We start from the raw sequence: 22,211 nt of genomic DNA on the forward strand, positions 1-22,211 counted from the left end.
GTGTTCAGGGATATGTAGGTTAGGGGTAAATGTAGAGTAATGCACATTAGGTTTGGGTGGGCTACTATTCAGAGGATTGGTGTGGACTTGTAGGGCCGAAGGCTGTAGGGATCCACGCTGTAGGGATTCTATGAAACATGATCTAAAAGTGTATAGCAGCAGGGGGTGAATTTAACAGTGAAAATTCACAGTAACACACCAGTAAAAAGGCAATTAGGGAACAGACAATAACCCTACATGATGTCAATTTGATAAAAAGGATAACTATAAAAACAAATATTCTGACTGTTTTCTCCAAACATTCAGAGGAAAAGGCTTAGTTAACAGCTTTCCACTGTGTAGTTTTGTATCACTACTATAATCAATGACTTTATGATAAATCACATAGGTGGGTTGGAAGGTTATTGGGTTTAAAACAAACTCAGGTATCAATAGTGGCTTATCCCAGAGTGTTGAGACTAATGAAGAGAGGTGTCTATGATTATCAATAAGAGGGAAGTCACTAGATACTGGGAGTTTCAAGACTGTCACCAGACTAACCTGGTATTTTACAAACAGGATGACAAAACAGAATCGGGCAAAATAAACATTAATTTTACTTCCATTCCATGTAAAATTGGGAAGTTATTAAGGAGGAAAATTGAGAATAATAAAATATGCCCCTCACATGATAAGGCAAAATGGAATTGCGAAACCATGAAAAGGGCTCATGAAAATACACCATCAGTCAAAACTGGTATTTTAAAAAATATACAACATCTTTCACACCACAGGATCTTGACAGTGAAGCACTTTGGAAGTCCAGTTACTGTTCTAATGCAGGAAACATGACAACAGAGCAGCAATGTGACAGTTTGGTTTCGTAAGGGGATAATGTCCTGTCTACGCTTCAAACTAGTTCCGTGGAGCTGAGTGAGGCGACAGGGAGGGCACCAGTTTAATACCTGGATGAGAATACCCTTTGATGGGTTCTTATTTCCGTGTTTACTTTGAGCTCTGGCACCAGCTCCATGCTACCAAACGGATTGAAGAAACGCCTTTCTGCAATCAAGATATGGAGGAATCAACCACCCGATGAAGGAGCAGCGCTCCGAAAGCTAGTGCTTCCAAATAAACCTGTTGGACTATAACCTGCTGCTGTGAGATTTCTAACATTGTCCACAATCAAGTGCGCCAGGAGTAGTGTGGGAGGGGAAAGAAAAGGGGGCGTGTCAAAGGGCGGGGTCATGGCAAAGAGGGCGGGGTTAGCTTGCGTGACAACTGCGGCGAAGTCAACAAAACAAGCTGCGCCATGGAGGCGGGGCCTCGTGAAGTGGGCGGGTCCTGCCGCTTGAGGCGGGGCTTAGGGCGCGGTCTGAAGTGGTGGGGGGGGAATGGGTGGGGCCATCAGGCCAGGTAAGGTTTGGGGACAGGGAGCAGCGGCCGCGCGCGGGATCTGAGGAATGGTAGATGGGCGTGTCCTACAGGGGGCCTTTGTGAATAATGGGCGTGTCCTAGGGCGGGGACAGTAAGGTGGGCGTGGTCAGGGTAGAATGCGAGCCCAGGCTATAGGCTCGCACGAGAGTTTATCTCGCTGGTCCATTCACTAAAGTTGAGCTTGTCAATGCATTGGCGTATTTACTGAAAGGTAGGTTTACACACAACATGAAATAACTAGACCTGGTTGTGTCTCAGCTGTTGAACATTTAAAAGTAGTGTAAAGAGATATATATGTTTCTTAATTTGTTTGCAGCTGCAGTGCCACGCTGGGCGCCAGCAAAAGAGAAAATCCCTTCAAGTCCGGGAGCTGAGTATGGAGGGTAAACTGGAGGATTTGCCCGAGAGAGATGCTTCTGAAAGCTCGTCCGACACATTATCCGAGGGCGAGCAGAGCGAGCGCTGGGAGCCGGAGCTCCAGCAGAAGCCGGGGAAGGATGAAGATGCCGAGGAAACCAGCAGCGATGAGGAAGCAGCCGACCGAGACGATGACGAGGAGAGTGAACGGGTTTGTAACATCTCTGATCTCTCCCGGCGCTTCAGTTTGTTTTATTGCAACGTTAAAAGGTGCTTCATGTCAATAATGTCCTTGCCATCGGCACATGACGCAACCCAACTTCAGGGACAAGGGCTTTGCATTTTGTTAATACCATGTGTTGCGTTTTGCGACATATGTTGTCAAAATTTTTCAATTTCCCTTTTTCGTGTCGGTGAAATATTGGCAGATCTGCAGTTATTGTAGTTGGGAAGGAATTTGCAACAGGTACTTCAGGTTAAAAAAAAATGTAGGGTAACAAACCCAGGCATGACCGTCTGTCCTTCTCAGTGGTTGTCAAATCAGTCACATCGATTGATTTGTAAGGTATCTATTTTTAATAACATTCGCATCGTCCAATAATTTGAATTCGGCCGCGTAAATAACGTGAGAAGCAGCAACTTACATTCACAAAGCACCTTCGACAAAGTTAAATCTCCCACATAAGAGTTTTAGATTAGAATAGATTCCCTACAGTAGTTATCAAACAAAATTTGACCCTGAACCCCCTGAGGAGCTGGTTAGGGCAGTTGGCCAAAAGTTTAACCAAAGAATGGTATTTTTCGCTAGAATGGTTAGTTGGAGAGGTTTAAGGAGTGAGTACCAGAACTTGGGGTGCTGGCAGCAGACATCATGACCTCAAATGACGGAGCAGTTGATGTACAGGAGGCCAGAATTGGAGGAGTGTGGAGTTGGAGGTGATTACAAAGGGTTGCTGCCATGGAAGAATTTGAAAACAAGGCTGAATGTTTTAAAATGGAGGTGCTGCCCAAGTGGGAGCCAATGGCAGTCAGCGAACAGAAGAGTGATGGATGGTTGGAACTTGCTAAAGTTTAGAAAATAGGCAACAAGGTTTTCAATTAACTGAAGTTTATGGAGAGCAGAAGTCTGCAGGTTGGGCAAGAGTGCACTGAAATGATCAAGTCTAAAAGTGAAAAGGGCTTGAATGACAGTTTCAGCTGCAGATGAGCTGAAGCAGGAATGTAATCTGGTGTTGTTCTGGAGGTGGACATTGACATTTATGATAGTGACATGGATACATAGTCTTGGGGCCAGATATGATAACAAGATTACAAATGGTTTGGTTCAAACTCACGCAGTTGAACAAGGAGGGATAAGGTCATAATTTAGGGCATAGGTTTGTGGCATTGACTGAAGAAAATGGATTTGGCCTTCCCAATATTTAGATGAAATTTCTGCTTTATCGACTAGTGGATGTCAGACAAATTGGACCCATTGTTAAGGGAGTCTGGGCTGGGGATGGTGGGAGTCATCTCTGGGCTGGGGTAGGGCTTAGGGTAATCTAAGCTGAGAGAAGGGTGTATAGTCAGAGTTGGAGTGGTGATTGTGCAGCGGGAGGGAGTGGTGTAGGGTAGGAAGGAAGAGGAATCCAGACTTGAGTGGAGATTGAAGGTCTGAGAGTTTTGTCTAGCCAGAGGTGGGACTAGAGTGTAAGATGGGAGTTTTACTTTGGATGCCCAAGGCTGTCTGCATTTGAGAGTGCAAAGCTTGCCTAGAACTACCTTTACAACAAACGGAGGTTTAAGGAAATCCTATTCACGAACCTCTAGACTGTGATGGGTCAAATGATAGTTAAAATTCTTAGCAAGGAATAATATATGGTTGGGCAACATGGCTATGTGCAATCCCACAAAGCTACATCAAACTTGACATTTGAATGTGTTGATGCTTGGCAGTAACATGGTTCCAATGAATAAGTCAAGAAAGTCTATTAAGCTGTGATAAACAATTGTATCTGAGAGCTTTTGACTTGATACTAGTGGATAGGTTGCTATGCCTTCAAGATCTTGACTCTTGCTTGAAAGTAAATTGACTTGTGGTGGTTATGGGTGGAGAGGCAATGAGAAATGATCGACTGTGCAGAAATTCATTTGGTCTCTTACTTACATAAACTGCTTCTTATGCCTGACTGATTTCTGTTTCATTACGTCAAAGGGTAGTGTATTGGTAATAGTATTAGACTGGTAATTCAGAGGCCCCAGCCAGGAGCACTGGTTTACATTCCATCATGGCAGTGGGCTTTACGGTCACTTAATAAATATGGTAACAGTGACCATGAAATGATTATCAATTATAATAAAAACCCACCTCGTTCACGAATGCCCTTCTGGTGAAGAAAAATTACTGTTCTTATCTGATTTAGTCCATCATAACTGCAGACCCAGGGAATGTCGGTTGACTTGTTACAGCCCTCCAAGATGGCGTAGCATACAACTCGGTTGAACTAAACCTCTAGCATTCTGGGTGTACTCTCAACGTAATGACTGCAGCGGTTCAAGATGGCAGCTTTTCAAGGGCTGTTAGGGATGGGCAACAAATAAGCCAGAGTTGCCCACGTAAAGTTAGAATGTGATCTGAAATCTGGGATTTAAATTTGTAAATTGTATTTAGAATCCAAATTTGAGAAAGCTTACTCAGGAAACAAGGAAGAATAATAATCTGAACTCTTTAACTGCTTTGAATGACTGGAATTGAATCTCCTTATCTTCGTAATTTGGAGGTGCTGGTGTTGGAGTGGGGTGTACAAAGTTAATAATCTCACAACCCCAGTTTATAGTCCGACAGGTTTTTTTGGAAGCACTAGCTTTTGTAGCGCTGCTCCTTAATCTGGTGGTTGTGTCCACCACAACCCACAACCACCTGATGAAGGAGTAGCGCTCCGAAAGCTAGTGCTTCCAAATAAACCTGTTGGACTATAACCTGGTGTTTTGTGATTTTTAACTTATCTTCGTAGGTGGTGATACTTTGTTGCCTTACTGAAGGCTCCTTCCCTATGATGTATGTAATCTGGCAAGATCATTTTCTGTTGCTCCTATCAACTTCATCCTGTATTACATGTACTAACTACATAGCTAAAATGTTGAAATAGTGAGATCACTTTGGGGGTTTTGTACAAATGCAGTGATACACAGTTTTGATTACTGTAGAAGATAAACAAAGAGAAAGTTAATGTTTCTACACTCTTGAATTCTAACAACTTCACCCAATTCAAGTGACATTTACATTTCATTACAGACTGTAGAAAATGTTATAATTTTCCGACCACTTATGCTGCAGTGGCTTTGCTACTTTATATTATTATTACATGATTCCTTATCAAAAAAATGATCAGGGTTTTTTGACTTCACCCACTATTGTCCCTGTACGTGAAAACTGTCCTTCAGATCAAAATCTTTTTATGTTGCAAATTCCTAAAAGGGTGAGCTAAATATAATATAGCAAGTGCACTGGGCCACCTTGGTGAATGATAAAGCCAATGATTTATCATAATCAATCAGGTATTAGTTAGGAAATAAACAGGAATGTCAGAGAATAAAATAAGGTGAATTAGGGAAAATGCAGTCTAGAAAAGAAAAATAGAAATGGGGGAAAATGGATTGCAAAAGGCACAAAAACAGGCAAAGGAATTATTTTTAAAAATACACTCTGAGAATAAATTGTTGGAATGAAATTCCAGATTCTGCTGCAGCCTTGCTTGGTAAGAGAGATTTAGTAATAAAGCAGGAAGATAAATTACATTCTTAAAAAGTGTTTACACTGATTTTTACCAGATCTAATTTTCTTCAGTGAGTTTAATTGTTAGTGATGTGAAACTGCAACAATTTCTTGAGAATCACAAGGCCATTGTTCCTTGATGCCACCTTTTGTGAAGTTAATGGCAATGTGTTGCAAATTATCCAGCAACTTGTGATACGCAACTTATGGCAAATCTTTTTTTTGCCTCAAGCCATTCGTCAACTTTGTAATGTAGTAGCAGCATGTGCCATTAACATTGCCGATAATTTGCCAGGAAATTCCGACACAACTTGTTTTATCTGCTTAATTTTAGTGATGTATCAATAGGGATGCTTGTATGTTGAAATTCTATTTTCATAAAATGTAATTATTTAAACTTGCCAGAATATATTCACTGCTTTACTCTCTCAGACTCTTTACTGAATAATTTCTCACTCTCAATTTCAAATGCCACCTCCTCTTGCTATCCCTCTGCTCAATTCACTGTTTTCCAATCCTCCCTCAATCACATCCTCCAGAAAAATTCTTCAATTTATATTCACAGCCATACCAGTGACCTTGCCATCTTATCAGTCTCAGCTAAGGGGCTATTTCCAATCACTTCACACAAACTTCTCTTTCCCCCTCTCAACCCTACTTTCCTTTCAGCCTATCTGGGTAAAACTGTCCAAAATTACTTAGGTGCCCTTTCAAAATCTCTGGGCCTTCAGCCCTCTATTCACCACAACGTCTCTACATTTATTGATTTGCTAAACCACCAACTTGCCTTCACTTTGGAAGCCCTAGTTCACATTAAAATTATTACTGTCTCGCACCGTGGCCATTCCCGCTGGTATGACACTCATTTCTACTTGTACAAAAGATTTGGTGAGCCAAATGGAGGGCTGCAGTGTTTTTTTTTATTTATGGGTTGTTGTCACTGGCTGGCCCTGATTTTTACTGACCATCTGTAATTTCCCTGGTGAAGGTGATAGTGTGCTGCCTACTTGACTGCTCTGCTCTCATTTGTCAAACTTTTCCTGGAACATTCTGGAATGCAAAGCTTTCTTTTTTACTTCTGGCTGTCTTAAACCTTTGTATCTGTTTTCTCCACCCTCCCTGCAAGTCTTTCTGCACTGTTAACACTAGTGTCCCTCCTATTTCTGCTCTACATCTTACTCCTCAGACATCATTTGAAAACATGTGTTGATTTCCACATGTGACTGACTCCCAGCACTATCTCACCACCACCTCTCGTGACCCCTTCCAATGTCTTTTAGTCATTGATTCCTTGGCTAAGTGGTCAGCATGAGTGTTCTCTGATAAAATGCTGGAAATTTGGAAGCCATTTTCTTCAATTTGTTCCCTAGCTACTGATTATCTTTGCAATTATCTGACCCTGAATCAGACACTTTGCAACTATGGTGCTATAAAAGACACTGTGCCCATCTTCACAAATCTAAACCAACACAGAACTCCTCTTTCCAATCTAGAACATTGGCCCACTCTGGTCTTCCTTCAGAGAATCTGCTGCTGAGGCTATCATCTAGGTTTTTAATACCTCTGCCCTTGGCTGTTTTCCCCATTGTACCATGTTAAATCTTGTACACTTCATCTCATCCAAAACTCTGCTGTCCTTGTCCTAATGTGTACCAAATCCTGTCCACCCATCCCCCTGAGTTTAGTAGCTTATACTTTGGTAGTAGCCCCCCCTTTAAACATTGCCTTCATAGCCAGTAGTGAGAATGAAGCCAATTGATGATCAGAGGCCTAAATCATTTTTATGTAAATAGTCATTGCATGTCAATCTTCATATTTTACACATACCACATTTGTTCCAGGAATAGATAGAAATACATTTCCCAAATCACTAACTTTCTAAAGAAGATCACTTAATTGCAAATCCTACTGAAAAAGTAGGATTGCATATCCTACTTAACTAACGAAGACTTAATCTCAATCTGGGTGAATTATTAGAATGCAGAATGAAATAAGTCCACAACATTTATTAACTGCTAAGTGATGAATAGAAACATGCTTAATATAGGATTCTAAATATTTGATATTTGGCTAGGGGTGTGCATTAGCATTTATAATAGTCAGGACCAGAATTATACAAGTAGCTCAATCTTTGTATGTAAGGGCTATGAACTTGTCAGAGGGTGGTATGGTGGCTAAGTGTTTAGCACTGCTGCCTCACAGTACCAGGGATCCGGGTTCAATTCCCACCTTGGGCGACAGTCTGTCTGGAGTTTGCACATTCTTCTTGTATCTGTGTGGGTTTCCTCTGGGTGCTCTGGTTTCCTCCCACAGTCCAAAAATGTGTAGGTCAGGTGAGTTGGCCATGCTAAATTGCCCATAGTGTTAGGTGCATTAGCCAGGGGTAAATGTAGTGAAATGGGTCTAGGTGGGTCACTGCTCGGAGGGTCGGTGTGGACTTGTTGGGCCAAATCGCCAATTTCCGCACTGTAGGGAATCTAATCTAATCTAATCTAATCTAACTCCTGAAATGTGCAAACTGAAGTAAAGTTGCGACAATTGGTCCATGTTTTGTAAAGGGAGCTGATAAGCCTTTGAAAAGATGCAGGAGTTATAACAATTTAATTGAGTCTTTATGAATCTTAGAAAATATTTATTTATTGCATTTATTCCCCCATTTGATTTGAGTAGTTCCTAAATAAAATTTTAAACTGGCTCATTGTATCTTTGAGAATTGTTTTGGTGAAGAAAATTGAGCAATACTTTACTTTCTGTATCTGCTTGTCAGACTTTGATTTGTAGTCTATAAATTTTAGAGACGGACTGAAAAGAAAGCACTGGGGATTCAATGTTTGTGTTTTTAAACATATGAGTGGTTGAATCTCTGCCATTCGAATCTCACAGATCTATACCAATGATGTTTCTTTCAAATGCTAATTAATGGTTTTATGCCATTAATTCATGCTATTTGATGTTATTTTTGACATATTTCTAGGTAATCCAAAATATAGGCATACCACACTGATGAGTATATTAATTCTATGTGACAGCATTTGATTGAAATGTTCTGAACAACCATGGGTTTTGGAGCTATAATTAATTTAGGATTTCTCTGTCTCTGAGCTTCTTCAAAATAATAAATGCAAAAGGTTGGAATAATTGACCATTTCTGTTCTGCTTATCCCCATAGCTTTCAGATCTGATCCTGACAAGATTCTTATCCAACTTTTTGTAATTAATGGAACACTAGCTGTCTTTGTTCAGAGACATGTCTGGGGACATGGTGGGGGTGGGATTGTGAGGAGGTGAGAAAACTCTTCACACTATAACCTTGGTAGGGGTTTTAAAAAGTTTAATTGTGCAAGGAACTAGAAGATACAGATTGTCAAAGTTAAATAGTTTTCTGCTTTTTGAAGATCTGTTATATTTCCTTCAATCTTCAATGAAAAGATGTTGTGCTTTATGATACTTTTGAATACTTTAAGGCTGGAATCATCTTTGTAATTTTTCCTAACAGAGTTAAGCATCCATACCTTTGTGAAAGTTTTGGTTTTCATTTGTGATTTTGGTTTTATTTGAATGCAGCTACCTCCGTATTAAAGTAAGGCAGTATATCATGGCAAAAATATTTTTTTTCCCTTTTTATGACAAAATTTAAATTATTAATGCCAGACTAATTATATTTGGGGATTGAGCAGTTCAGAAGTTTATAAATCTCTGTTTTAAATTATTTTCTGTGTTGAGGAGTAACTGTGGTAACAGATGCTTTACATAACCAATTCTGCCTTAACATTTTTGTAGCGGTGTCAAATTAAGTCACTTGTGTCAAATAGATTAATTTCTTAAAAACGCTGCACCTGTACAGCACCATTCACAAATATCAGAATGTCCCATAGCACATTACAGTCAATTAAGTACTTCTGAGATGCAGTCCTGGTTGTTGACAACTCAGGAGCTACTTTATGCACAGCTAGATCCTGTAAACAGCAACATGGTTAAAAACCCCATAATCGGTTAGTATGATGCTGCTTTAGGGATAATTATTGGCTAAGGTATTGGGATTTCTGGATCTTGTTTGAAATGGTGACATGGAATATTTTATGTCCACCTGAGAAAAAAGGCAAGGACTCGATTTAATATTTCACCTAAAAATTGACACATTAACTGTAGAACACTCTCAATGTGCAGTACTGCAATATCAGCCCTAATGCTTATGAAAGGTCTCTGGAGTGGGACTTGACCCCTCGACCTGCTGACTCAGAGGTGAGAATAAATGAATGTTGTTAAAATGTAATGAAGGGCCAAATATTGCAGATGATGGAATCTGAAATCAAGACAGAAAATGGTGTAAAATCTTAACAGGCCAGGCATTATCAGTGGGAAGAAGTTGGTAAAAATTTTGTTGGAAACTAATCATCCTGAACCATTCATTATCTTTTATCAGTTTTGACAAAGAGGGTCATAGACCTGAAGTGTTGTCACTAAGCAGGTTGGGCTTGTACGCATTGGTGTTCAAAAGATTGAAAGAAGACCCTATTGAAACGTGAGATTCTTGGGCCTTGGCAGGGTAGTTACGAACAGGTTGTTCTCCTTGTGGGATAGTCTTGGACTAGAGGGCATAGTCCCAGAGTAAACGGAGGGCAGCATGGCAGATCAGTGGTTAGTTTTGCTAGCTCACAAGGACCTGGGTTCAATTCCAGCCTGGTGATTGTCTGTGTGGAATTTATACATTCTCCCTGTGCCTGCATGGGTTTCCTCCTACAGTCCAGAGATGTGCAGATTAGGTGGATTGGCCATGCTGAATGTGGGGTCACAGGTATCTGGTTGGGATGCTCTTCAAAGGGTCGGTGCAGATTTGAGGGGCCAAATGGCCTCTGTCTGCACTGTAGGGGTTCTACGATTGCCCATTTAAGGCATGAGAAATTTCTTCTGAGGGTAGTCGATCTGTGGAATTCTTTACTGCAAACGGCTTTTGAGGTTGGATCATTAAGTATGCTCAAGGCTGAGGTGGACAGATTTTTAATCAGCAAGGCATTCAAGAGCTATGGGGACATGGCTGGAGTGAGATGAGGATTATCAGATCAATCTTGATTTCATTGAATAGCAGAGCAAAGTCAATGGGCCAAATTAGCTCCTTCTGCTGCTACATCTTATGGTCTACTTTTGCTATGCTGCCCATAAATTCTACCTTTTGTATGTTTCCAGCAGTAAGCTTAATGAAATGGCCAGGAACGTTCAGTGTATGAGCTTGCATTTATTGGCAGAATTCATGAAGATCAAATCAATTCAAAGCCGGATTTACACTTGAAAAGTAGGATGTGTACAACATAAAATGTTTGCTATCCCATGTATGGTGGACCAGCAGATTCACAGGATTCACATGAGCAGTTTCAGAACAGTTTATACCACTGTCACTGTTTTTATTTGGATGGTATGTAAAACAGTGTAGTTTAGAAGTTGCAAATATTTTTGTGTTTAGCTTTGTTGAACATATTTACCTGTTGAGCTAAAGTATACTATCCCCAACCTCCAAATTACCCCAAAGACATTTTACACAAAAGCAGTGTAAGCTGGAGAAACACAGCAGGTCTGGCAAAGTCTGTAGGTGGATAAACAGAGTTAGAGTTTTGAGTCAGTGACTTTTCATCAGAATCTTTTGGTTTATAGCGTGGGTCTCCATCTTACTTGTATTGATATTTTATGGGATACTTGCCAGTGTTGACAGATGTATTCCATTCCTAAACAAAGCACCAGAGATTGCTAATATTAGCATATAGTATATAATCTTGCATGAAGTTAGGTGTGTGTGTGTGTGTATCAATCCATCCATTTAGCAGACATAGCTATTTGAAGTTTTGCAGCCGTTGAACTGCGAATGGTAGCAACGTTTTCATTTGAATCAAAGTCAACTTAAGCCTTTCAGTGCACAACATACAAAACTTCCCTCTGATAGAGACATGTGAATTATTTATGCCAATCTAAATAAACAGGAATTGCATTTGAGATGAAAATATCCAAGTTTCCAATTGGTGAAATTTGTTTGTAAATAGAAAACTGTGATCGTCACTGTTTATTCTGTTAGAATTAAACACAGCTGCAGTCTTCAGTGAATAGTTATCAAGTTAAAATGTAGAAAATATGATGATATGTTTGTTTATGTTTTAAAAATGAGGCATAATGACAGATTTTAATTTAAAGGTAAAACATATGACAGAATAAAGGTCAACATTGGGTGCTCTTAATGATTCGAGAGTGTGGTGCTGGAAAAGCACAGCAGGTCAGGCAGCATCCGAGAAGCAGGAGAATATGTCGATTCTCCTACTGGGATGCTGCCTGACCTGTTGTGCTTGTGCAGCACCACACTCTCAACTCTGATCTCCAGCATCTGCAGTCCCCACTTTCTCCTGCTCTTAAAGGTTGCTACCTCCCAGCCTGAAATGCTTGGTGCAATTTTGATGTCGTGAATAGAATCATTGAGTGATATACCAGAGAAAGATACCATTCAGCCTGCTGTGACTTCGGCAGCTCTTTGAAAGACCTATTTAATTAGTCACACTCTGCTGCTGTTTCCCCATAGCTCTGCCAATGTTTCTTTTTCAAGTGTTTGTCCAGTTTCCTTTTGAATGTTATGAATCTGCTTCCACTACCCTTTCAGGCAGTGCATTCCAGATTGTCATCCTCCACTGTGTAAACACACTTCTCATATTGTTGTTGACACATTTGTAAATTACTTTAAAGCTGTGTCCCACCCTTAGCAATGTTTCTGTGATTTAGAAATAGTTTCTTATTTACTTTATCAAACTTCAAGCTCCTTCACTATTTTGAACATCTCTATTAAATTTCATGTGATTCTTCTCTGGTTTCTCCCACGTAGCAGATGGCTTGCATTTCTGATAAATCACTTTTGCATCTTCTCCATGGCCTTGATGTTCTTCCTAGAGAATTGGCCAGAAGTCTATGGCTGGGTCCTAGCCAGGCTTCAAACGAGGTTGCACTTGTGTTTGGATTCGATACGTGCATCAATAAAGCTGCAGCTGGTGAGCTTTTATGACAGCCGCCTTCAATTGTCTTCGCTCCTACACCTCCAGATCTCTCTCTCTCTCTCTCTCTCTCTCTCTCTCTCTCTCTCTCTCTCTCTCTCTCTCTCTCTCTCTCTCTCTCCACCTCCTTTTAAAATCAAATTATTTAGTTTAAAATGCTCCTCTTCATTCTTCCTGTCAGAATGAGTCACTTCACAACAAAAATACTCATCGTTCAACAAGATGTGTTGGCCAGAATACTGCAGCTTATCAGTTTTTAAAAAAAAATTAATGGGTTGTGTCCAGTGATGGCAAGGCCAGGGTTTGTTGCCAGTTCTCAATTGTTCTTAGGATGGTGTTATGCTGCTGCCTTGAACTACTGCAGTCTAACCTCTATGCTTATACCCAGTGTGATGGTGATTTCCAGGATTGTAGTTAAGTGACAATGAAGAATCTGTGATGTATTTCCAAGTTGGGACGAAAGCTGTGTGACTTGGAGGGATGCTTGTGGTGAATTGTATTCCCAAGCATCTGCTGCCCTTGGCCTTTTAGGTGGTACACAATGTGGATTTGGATGGTGCTGTAGAAGAAGCCCTGTGGGGGTCGCTGCATTGCATCTTGTAGATGGGTGACGTTGTTGCCACTGGGCAATGGTGGAGGAGGAGGAGGAGGAGGGTGGTGAATGTTTAAGGTGATGGATGGGGTACAGGTCGTGTTTTGCCCTGGATGGTATCACACCAGAGAAATAAGGAATATTATTTCAGATTCTTGACTCCCTCTAGTAGCTGATGAAAAAGTTTTGGACATTTGGATGCATCGCTTGTGACAGGACGTCCAACACCTGACCTGTTATTGGAGCCAGTCTCTATGAAGCCGATTCAGTTCAATTTCTGATGAATGCAGATCCCTAGGAATGTTGTCCATGGGAAATTGAGATGGTGTGCAGGTGAATGTTATGGGGGAGATGGTCATATTTCTCTCGCTGATGAGATTTCATTGCCTGGCACTTGAGGGTCAGACCAACCCAAGCCCGAGCATTGTCCAGGTCGTCTTGTATGAACAGTCATGAATGAAACTGGCTGCTGAGCAATCATCAATAAATATTCTCATTCTCACTTGAAGATAGGGAGAGTGCTGATACAGCTGAAGACAGTTAGACCTAGGAAACAAACCTGAGGCAGTCCTGCAGCAATATGCTGGAGCTGGGGCTGAGCCAATTGACCTGCACCATTTGCAAACACTCTTGTGCTAGAGTGTCTCTCAACTAATGAAGGCTTTGCCCCTGGATTCCAATTGACTTCAATTTCACTTGGGCTCCTTGGTGCTACATTCAGCCAGGGCCTGTCACTCTTTGCTCACCTCAGACCTAGACTTTAGCTCTTCTAATGAGGTCGAGAGTCAAATATCCTGGTGGAATGCAAGTTGAACATCAGTGAGCAGGTTGTTCTGTATATTTGCCATTTAGACTCAGAAGCATAGAGATATACAGCACAGAAACAGATCTTTCGGTTCAACGTGCCCATGCCGACCAGAGATCTTAACATAATCTAATCCCATTTGCCAGTGCTTGGCCCATATCCCTCTAAACCCTTCCTATTCATATACCCATCCAGATGCCTTTTGAATGTTGTAATTGTACCAACCTCCACCACTTCTGGCAGCTTATTCCATACACGCACCACCGTCTGCCTGAAAAAGTTGCCCCTGAGGTCCCTTTTTAATATTTCCTCTCACCTGAAGCCTATGCCCTTTAGATCTGGACTCCCCCACGCCAGGGAAAGGACCCTGGCTATTTACCCTATCCATGCCTCTCATGATTTTATAAACCTCTATAAAGTCACCCCTCAGCCTCCAACACTCCAGGGAAAACTGCCCCAGCCTATAGCTCAAATCCTCCAACCCTGGCAACTTCCTTGTAAATCATTTCTGAATCCTTTCAAGTTTCACAACATCCTTCCAATTGGCGGGAGACCAGAATTACACACACTGTTCCGAAAGTGACCTAACCAATGTCCAGTACAGCTGCAACATTACCTCCCAACTCCATCACTTTGCTGTGATAAAGAGGCTGATGATGATTGGATTGGCTGAATTGGATTATATACTGCTTTTTTGTGCTCAAGACATAGCTGGGTAATCTTTCACATTGTCAGAGAGATGCCAGAGTTGTAGCTGTACTGGAACAGCTCAGTTAGAGTGGGTGGAGTTCTAGAGCACCAGTCTTCAGTACTTTGCCTAATTTGTTGTCAGAATCCATAATATTAGCGGTGTCCAGTCATTTCTTGATCTCATGTGGAGTGATTGGAATTGGCTGAAGGGATCCAGGGAGGGAAAGAGGGAGGATACAAAATTGACTTCATGGTAGGAGACAGAGTGGTCGTAGAGGTCATTGTTTGGACTGGAAGCCTGTGACCAGCAATGTGCTACAAGAATTGGTGCTAGGTCCACTGTTGCCTGTTATTTATAGAGGTGATTTAGGTGGGAATAGAGGAGACATGGTGATAAGTTTGTGATAATACCAAAATTGATAGTATAGTGGACAGCGAAGAAGGTTATCTAAGAGTACAATGAGCTCTTGATCAGCTGGGCCAATGGGCCAAGGAGTGGCTGATGGATTTTAATTTAGGTAAATGCAAGGTGTTGCATTTTGGTAAGACATACAACGGGCAGGACATACACAGTTCTCAAATAGAGACATGAGAGTACAAGTATGTAATTCCTTTGAAAGTGGTGTCACAGTTTGACAGGTTGGTGAAGACGACGTTTGGCACGCTTGCCTTCATTGAGTCAGAGCATTAAGTACAGAGGAACCTCGATTATCCAAAGGACTCAGGTGGGAAATATTTAGTGTGGTTAATCAAATGCTGGTTAATCGATGCTGGATAATATAGTTAGCCACATGTCTGGACCTTGCAATCTTGTTCAGATTATCCGAAATTCGGTGTATTGAATGCTGGATAATCAAGGTTCCTCTGTATGAGAGTTGGGACATGTTGCAGCTGTACAAGACATTGGTAAGGCCACATTTGGAGTACTGTGTATATTTCTGGTCTCCCTGTTATAGGCAAAATATTATTTAACTGAAAAGGGTGCAGAAAAGATTTACAAGGACCTTACCAAGACTGAGTTTGAGTTATAGGCTGGGACTATTTTCACTCGAGCTTGGGAGGCTGTGGAGTGACCTATGTAGAGGATTATGAAATCATGAGGGGCGTAGATAAGGTGAATAGCCAAGGTCTTTTGCCCAGTGTAGGGGAGTCCAAAACTAGAGAACATGAGTTTAAGGTGAGAAGGGAAAGATTTAAAAGGATCTGAGGGGCAACCTTTTCACACAGAGGGTAGTGTGTGTATGGAGTGAGCTGCCAGAGGAACAGGTAGAGGCTGGTACAATTACAACATTTAAAAGGCATTTGGACAGTTACATGAATAGGAAAGGTTTAGAATGAGCACAGGCAAGTGGGACTCGTTTAGTTTAGGAAACCTGCTCATCTTGGGCATGTTGGACTAAAGGGTCTGTTTCTCTGCTGTACAACTCTGATTCTGTAACCTCAGGAGGGGCCTGGGATATAACATCTGCTTGATATTTCTGGCTCCAGATGGTTAAAAATGCATACATTGAGTCATTGTAGTATTTAGTTTATCATATTTTTTTATTATTATTGCATCTCTTCCTCTTTTTCTCCATGATGTGACGCAAAATTAATACCCAGGAACTTGATGATACTTCATAATATTGCACCATTTCCCCCAGAAATTGTTGATGTTCAGTGAGAATACTTTTACAGGGACAGGTCATTTAAGGAGTTGCCTCCTGTCTTTTGTGCTCACAAAGGAATAACAATGATTTGTAGTCTGAAGTCCAACATTGAGTGGAGTCAGGAAAAAAAGTGTTTCATTGTGGATGAAGGCAGAGAAGCAGGCAATTAAGTATTGCAGAATGCCATTATTACGCTATTTTACATTTAGATCAAATGTCCATTTATATAAAATAACATAAAACCCTACTGCTGTTGACAAGTGCCATTATTCCTTCATGGTCACTGGGTCCAAAGAATAGGAAAAGAAAAGAAACCGTAATAATCAATGGGAGAGTTTTCAAGTTCTGATTTCAATCGCCCCAAAGTGACATGTATTCTTTCTTCAACTTAAAACCCCAGAACTTCTCAAGTCTGAACACGTTAAAAGGAGAAGATGGATACCAATAACAAGTAGATAAGTTAAAGTGGGAGGGCGAGTATGAACTTCAGGGTTGTGGTGGTGATGCTACAAACTGGAGCCTCTATCAAATAAAACAATAATTTTAAAAAATTAACTGCAGGTAACAATGAGTTACCACTCTTGGGGTAAATATAGGATTGTCCTATTTTTTGAATAATTATTCCACTTGTTGAAATGATTTAATTTAATTTAAAAAAACTTTAGTCAGTTTTAAAGCAGTGAGGTCCTTTGAAGTTGGGTGGCATGGTGGCTCAGTGGTTAACGCTGCTGCTTCATAGCACCAGGGACCCTGGTTCGGTTCTAGCCTTGGGCGACAGCTTGTGTGGAGTTCGCACATCCTCCTTGGGTCTGTGAGGGTTTCCTCCGGGTGCTCCAGTTTCCTCCCACAGTCCAAAGATGTGCAGTTTAGGTAGATTGGCCAGGCTAAATTGACCATAGTGTCCAGGGAAGTGTAGGCAAGGTGGGTTAGCAAGGGGAAATGCAGGGTTACAGGATAAGAAATGAGTCTGAATGAGACGCTCTTCAGTGAGTTGTTGTGGACTCGATGGGCCAAGTGGCCAGTAACCAAACTGTTGAGGTTCTATGATTTCTGAGCAGCAGCAATTTATGATTCGTCATCTGAGCAGTGAATTAATGAGTAAAGCTCATGAACATTTTATAATACTCCGATTTTTTTTTTGAAGTAATAAAAATTTAACTTGGAGCTTAAAAGATTCATTTTTATTTTTCTCCTTTTAGAAAGATTTATCGACATTTTGCCTAACCTCTATGTTTTGAGTTTTGACTGACAAGAAAAAGGTCATTATTTGTCTTCAGGCCAGGCTTAATGATCATACACTTGGTTGTTGTTGCAGGGTAAAACTGGCAGACTTCAACATCGCCTCTCAGGAGTGATGGAGACAGCAAGGCAGTGTTATCCTATTCTGTGGAAATCAAAAGCTTCTCTGATGGTGGATGATATCAGATGTGTCTATTATTTTCTGTTTGATGCAGAAAGTAATTAGAAACTTCCACCTCCCGGTGATAAATTTTCAAGCCTTTGCTACCCTTCGCACATTCTGTGTAAGAGCTTCTTAGTTTCCATGTCCTTTTAAACTTTCTTCAAATGTGAAGACCAACAATTAGACAAACACAAACTATTTAATGATCTACATAATTCTTTGCCAAATAATGTGAAACCATATCTTAGAGTTATTTTCCTTGCTGCCACCAAGGGATTTCCTTTTCCTTTACTGCTTTCTGAGTAGAGATCCTGCTGGACAAGTGGGTTATCTACTGGATGTGTGTGCTTGTAAAAGTGTCTCTTGCATAATTTGAGTTATGATTCTAGCCAGATGGGAGCTAGTTATGTGCAGGTTGAAATTGGTGATTAATTGTCACCCCACAGAGTGCAAAATTCAGGATATTTTGACTGCTGAGGCACATTCCTGTGCTCTGATAAAGATTCCCACCAGAAGTTAGTGAGAATGATTTTGCTTCTGTGAGCAGAGTTTTGAGGTATTTTGTCACTGCTGAGGATATAGGACTCTTGTGGCACAGTGACCATTGAGCCAGGAGGCCTGGGTTCAACTCCCATCTGCTCCAGAGCTGTGCAATAACATTTCTGAACAGGCAGATTAGAAAATATGTTGGAGTCCCTTGATATGATCTCTGGCAAGATAACTTGAAAGTTAGTGATTGTACTTGAGATTTACAGATTTGAAGTGTTAGTTTCTGCTGCGTGCTCAGTTAACTGGTCTTGGTGAGCTGATCATTGGGCAGCGGATGAAGCCGAATCATCTGATTGCTGGTCAGGGATTCCTGCAGGGATGAAAATGTGTTGCTGGAAAAGCGCAGCAGGTCAGGCAGCATGCAAGAACAGGAGAATCGACGTTTCGGGCATCAGCCCTTCAGGAAGGCTGCCTGACCTGCTGCGCTTTTCCAGCACAGCTCTGATCTCCAGCATCTGCAGTCCTCACTTTCTCGAAGATTCCTGCAGGGACCCTACACCGATGACAAGTAAAGATACTAGTTATGGTAACTCGGTGCTTTAAAAGCATTAGTTGAGACTCCAATACGAATAGTGAATACTTGGGAAATTGGACTTGGGAGGGGTGCCATTGGTGATGAGATTATAGCCTAGGGTGAGTCGTCATTTTCAAGAGTGAGAGCCAATAGATGTCGTGAAATATAGGCCATAATTTTGTGCATTTTAGAACTTTTAGTTTCAGGTGTTGGAGGTTAAAATATTAAATGTACAATAAGTGGATATCTGATAGAGAAACTGGTAATAATTATGATGTAAATGCAGATTAAGAAGCCTAGATTTAATTAATTGATGGCTTTTTTTTTTACCCACTATGTCTAACTCATTTCTGGACCTCTGGATAGAGCGAGAGTGTCTAATCTCCACAAGAAAAGTCGAAAGCTAGCAATTATGTGGCAGAGGTTTGTAAAACTGACCTCTCACTATAAATTATTCTGACTGAATCGAGGAGTTGCACTGAGGGTAAAATTTTAAATTATATACACCTAAAATTTTATAAATATTTATATTTAAATATGTTTGATTTCACCTCAAAGCATGCCATGTACTTAAACAGAACTATCTTTGTTTGCTGGCAGGTGAGTAGCTGAATTTGGGAGCAGATGGAAGCAGTTGCAGCTTCTGTTAAAAACTGATTCATGGGGTCTCACTGGCTTGGCTAGCATTTATTGTCAATCCCTAATTGCTCTTGAACTGAGTGGCTTGTTATCCCATTTCATAGGGCTGTTGGCAGTAACATGTGTGTCAGACCAGATAAGAGTCGCAGGTTATGTTCACCAAATGATATTAGCCAACCAGATGGGTTTTTTTCTAAATGACAATTAGGCTGGTTACAAGGTTGCGATTAAGCTAAATTTTAATTTCCGATGTTATGGAATTCAAAATTTACCATCTGCTATGGTGGGATTTGAACTCCTGTCCTCAGAATTTTATACTGGGATTCTGGTTATTAGTCCAGTGACATTATTATGATATCATTACCTCCCCAGAAGACTGCCAGATTGAGCAAGCCAACAGCAAGTGATGTTGCAGCATTTAACCTGCACTTAAAGCATTTTTTTAAAAACTCCTTTGACCGCTCCCCACCACCCCCCGGTAAGTGTGGGTCGGGCTCCATTTTTGTTTGGATTTTGTGAGGATAAAGCAGCTGGAAAGTTTTCTGTCTTGCAACTGGTGGAAGAAACCTACAATGATCCTCAGAGCTGTGCAACAGAAAACAGTCAGCAGAGTTAGCTTGGGAAGCTATCTGCAGAAAATCCAAGCAAGGAGCTGAAGTTCCACAATTGTGAGATGTGTGAAGAAAATTGGAGGGTTGCATGGCCAAATAGATAATGGAAGGACCCTCATAGAATCTTATTCTGGAGGCAAACTGGAACACCGAGGAGAGTTAAAGTAAATCCTGGAGGGCATGAATTTGGGGTCGGTTTCTGAAGGAGTGAGTAAGCTTTCAAGATTGTCATGTCGAAAGGATTTCTGAGCATAAGTAATTATAAACTGTAAAATATAAATTTAGTGCTTTATTTATTTTTTCACGTACACAATAAAGCTTCTTAAAAAAACATTAAATCTTGTGGTGTAGTTTTTATGGTTGATTTCAGTGCGTTTGGATCTCTCTTGAAATGTTAACATTCATTTACTTCAGTTGAGATGCAAGGATTATAAATGGGTTTGGCTGGAATGATATCATTTAGGGAATGATAGCAAGATGAGGCCTAATTAGCTGCATAAAATTGATGTGTCAGCAGTGCTCATCCATGGGCTTGTCAGTGCTAGGTGCAGCGTTTGCTGTCATTATCGTCACGGCAGATCAATACAGAACTTAATGCTGCTGCCGATATTTTCATGCCAGAAGGTCATTGGAGGTTATCCTGAATTAATCCTGGAGAGGTCACAGGCTACACCTCTAGTCTTGATTGGTTGGAAATGAAAACTATATTCGACCTCCATCTCACGTGTGTGTGTGTAAAAAAAAAAAAAAGAGAGAGCTCCATAGCAGTGTGGGAATGATTAAAGACAGTTTTGAACTGATTGGATCAATAAGGACTATATCCATACTTTTTATCTGGAAAATGGAAGTTCGTTCTGCTTTATTGTATAGAGAATAAATCAGTTTTTTAATAACTCAAAACATGTCTCGATGTTACAATTATGACAAAAAATGACAAAGTTAAAGGTTATGTATCTGAATGTGTTGCATTCAAACAAAGTAAACAAATTGCTAATGCACATTCCATTATGATCTGGCAGCCATTACAGAGATGTGGCTGCATGATGACAGTGATTGGGCCCTGAATGCTGAGGACTATCTGACTCTTTTTTTTAAAACTGGGCAAAGGTGGAAGGGTAGCATAAGAATGACATTGGTGCAGTAGTTAGGGATGAGCCTGGGTCAGGGCATGAGCAGTATGTAGAATTGGTTTGAGTGGAGATGGGGAATATTTGTAGGTGAACTAATTCACTAGTAGGGGTGAACTACAGCTCTTTTCTCCTCACCTCCCCAATCAGTGACCACAGTGTAGGATGAAATATGCAAGAAAAAATATTGGCATATGAGTTGCGAAGAACAATAATCATAGTCATAGGGATGTACAACATGGAAACAGACCCTTCAGTCCAACTTATCCATGGCGACCAGATATTCCAACCCAATCTAGTCCCACCTGCCAACACCTGGTCCAAACCCTTCCTAATCATCTACCCATTCAGATACCTTTTTAAATGTTGCAATTGTACTAGCCTCCACCACTTCTTCTGGCAGCTCATTCCATACACTTATAACGCCCTGCATGAAAAATTTGCTTTGAAGCTCTCTTTTATGTCTTTCTCTATGCCCTTTAGTTCTGGACTTCCCCACCACAGGGAAACAACTTTGTCGATTTACCCTATTCATGCCCCTCATGATTTTATAAACCTCTATAAGATTAACCCTCAGCCTCTGATGCTTCAGGGAAAACAGCCCTACCTATTCAACCTCTCCCTATAGCTCAAATCCTTCAACCCTGGCAACATCTTTGTAAATCTTTTCTGAACCCTTTTCAAGTTTCACAACATCTTTCCGATAGGCATGCAATATTCCAAACAGTGGCCTAACCAATGTCCTGTACAGCCGCAACATGACCTCCCAACTCCTGTACTCAATACTCTGGCCAATAAAGGAAAGCATACCAAACGCCGCCTTCACGATTCTATCCACATCATGGATGATTTTAATCCATGTATAAAACAGAAAAAGGAAATAGTTCATGTTCTCAAATGAACAAGAGAGCGGGATTAATCGATGATCTTGGAATAAAGGCACTCAAGGTAGCAGCAACCACAGTATGGTTAAATTTTGTGTTCAGTTTGAAAGAAAGAAGAATGAGTCTAAGACGAATATTTTAAATGTAAATAAAGATAACTATATGTGCATGAAGGGTAAGCTAGCTGAAGAACTTCAGGTTAC

At 40.8% G+C, this 22,211-nt stretch overlaps 1 protein-coding gene across 7 annotated transcripts in view; it reads left to right on the forward strand.

Moving 5' to 3' along the window:
* The first annotated feature begins 1,519 nt into the window (after window positions 1-1,519).
* LOC140496238 (microtubule-associated serine/threonine-protein kinase 4-like) overlaps window positions 1,520-22,211 on the forward strand; it is a 475,527-nt gene continuing 454,835 nt past the window's right edge. For all 7 annotated transcript variants that reach the window (XM_072595744.1, XM_072595762.1, XM_072595752.1 and 4 more), the window contains exons 1-2: window positions 1,520-1,627; window positions 1,733-1,984. In XM_072595744.1, coding sequence (XP_072451845.1) covers window positions 1,793-1,984 — 192 coding nt within the window. In that variant the 5' untranslated portion in view covers window positions 1,520-1,627; window positions 1,733-1,792. The remainder of the gene's footprint in view (window positions 1,628-1,732; window positions 1,985-22,211) is intronic.

This window comes from Chiloscyllium punctatum, chromosome 2, assembly GCF_047496795.1.
Source record: "Chiloscyllium punctatum isolate Juve2018m chromosome 2, sChiPun1.3, whole genome shotgun sequence".
NCBI classification, from domain to species: Eukaryota; Metazoa; Chordata; class Chondrichthyes; order Orectolobiformes; family Hemiscylliidae; genus Chiloscyllium; species Chiloscyllium punctatum.